General features: G+C 40.7%; 1 protein-coding gene across 1 annotated transcript in view; it reads right to left on the minus strand.

Annotated features, from left to right (window-relative positions):
• LOC119585058 (spore wall protein 2-like) overlaps nucleotides 1-1,772 on the minus strand; it is a gene marked incomplete at its 5' end in the record, with an annotated part of 2,619 nt that extends 847 nt beyond the window's left edge. Inside the window, 7 exon segments of the mRNA XM_037933675.1 lie at nucleotides 112-222; nucleotides 379-468; nucleotides 603-710; nucleotides 842-964; nucleotides 1,108-1,212; nucleotides 1,385-1,429; nucleotides 1,728-1,772. Of these exon segments, the coding sequence (XP_037789603.1) occupies nucleotides 112-222; nucleotides 379-468; nucleotides 603-710; nucleotides 842-964; nucleotides 1,108-1,212; nucleotides 1,385-1,429; nucleotides 1,728-1,772 (627 nt within the window).

The raw sequence follows: 1,772 nt of genomic DNA on the forward strand, positions 1-1,772 counted from the left end.
AATGCAAAAATAAGTATGCATGCATGGAGCACTTACAATAAACGGATCGGAACGAATAATGATATGTATTCAAGCAAAGAATCAGTGATCCAACACAGACAAAGAACTGACCCGAGGCTTCCTGACTCTTGTTCTTATCTGCCTTGTCCTCGGAGTCCTTCGAGTCCGACCCGGAGTTATCCTTCCCGAGTCCTGAAGGAGTGTAGCCGGTTGCTGGTCGCTCTGGAGAGGGAAAAAGAGGTTACACAGAGTTCCCTAGAGTCAAAGTCAACTCCGTAAGAGCGTCATGGGATCACCCGTATGCATGAAGGATATAGAGACCTTCGTAAGCACCATAACAACACGTTATCATTCAGAATGTTTGTCTCGATGACTTACTTGACGCGTCCTTGTCCTCTTCCGACTTATCTTTGGAGGTCTCCGTGTCGGACTTCGAATTTCCCATATTCCCTCGTGTGGCTGGCCGTCCTAGGGTCATACACAATGTAAATATACATGGAACACAATCTCTTTATACGCCACGCTAAGAGTACATATTTTAACAACGTGCGTGGACGACAGTATATGCTTTTTAGGAGAATATCAACTTTAAGGGAACCGACCTGAGGTTTCTCGATCCTTGCCTTCGTCCTGCTTCTTATCGGACCCAGAATTGTCCTTATCAGCACCAGAGGAATTAAAAGATGTATCTCCTCGTGTGGCTGGACGTCCTAGGGGCACACGCAATGTAAATATATGAACGGAACACGCTTTATATGCCATGCTAAATATTAATAATATAGCATTGTGCGTGGATGACACTATACGCATTTTGGGAGAATGACAATTTTAGGGAACTGACCTGAGGTTTCTTGGTCCTTAGTTCCAAAGACCTTGCCTTCGGTCTGCTTCTTATCGGACCCAGAATTGTCCTTATCAGCACCAGAGGAATTAAAAGATGTATCCCCTCGTGTAGCTGGGCGTCCTAGGGGAAGATAATAAAGCCCTTTTGATCATACATAAATAAAACCGAAATATCACACTATTATCATATATATCACACATCAAGATACGAATTTAAAGATAACTTAAAATTGTGGCGATTTTACCGAGAACAAGATAACAAACCTGAAGTGTCTTTGGTTCCAGAAGCCTTGTCTTCGGTCTCCTTCTTGTCTAACCCGGAATTAGTCTTAGTAATACCGGAGGAATTAAAACTTGTGGGTGGTCGTCCTAAGAAAAAAAGAAAAGAAAGTGACAAAATGAACGTATATGACATAATCTTTACGATCATCAAAGCGGCACATTTTCTACTATAAATATATATTAAGGATGCAAGGGGTTAACTATAGACATATTTCAGCTGAAGAATACCCTCTTTACAGCTGAACTTATCTTTCCTTACCGAGGCCAGAGTTGTAACTTGTATCGCCTCGGGTTGTAGGTCGTTCTAAGAAATAATAAGAAAAAAATTCTCAAGAATTCAAGAGACTAAAATGCATTTATACGACACAAAAGGCACGGAGAATCTCACTTGAAGAATATAAATCATTCGGTAGTTGGATACATTTCAGTCAGCAGTTTGGTACATTTCAGAACAACACGATAAGAACAACATGATAAGAACAACATGATAAAAACAACATGATAAGAACAACATACGTATTTTGACTAACTGGATATGGATGAATTTCAACACGACGAAATGACAACACTGACCTAGAGAACTTCTGTGGTCTTGTCCTCACCTGATTTAGTATCGGATCCAAAATTATCCTTTCCCATTTTGGAGT

The sequence above is a fragment of the Penaeus monodon genome, chromosome 19 (assembly GCF_015228065.2).
Source record: "Penaeus monodon isolate SGIC_2016 chromosome 19, NSTDA_Pmon_1, whole genome shotgun sequence".
Classification (NCBI taxonomy): Eukaryota; Metazoa; Arthropoda; class Malacostraca; order Decapoda; family Penaeidae; genus Penaeus; species Penaeus monodon.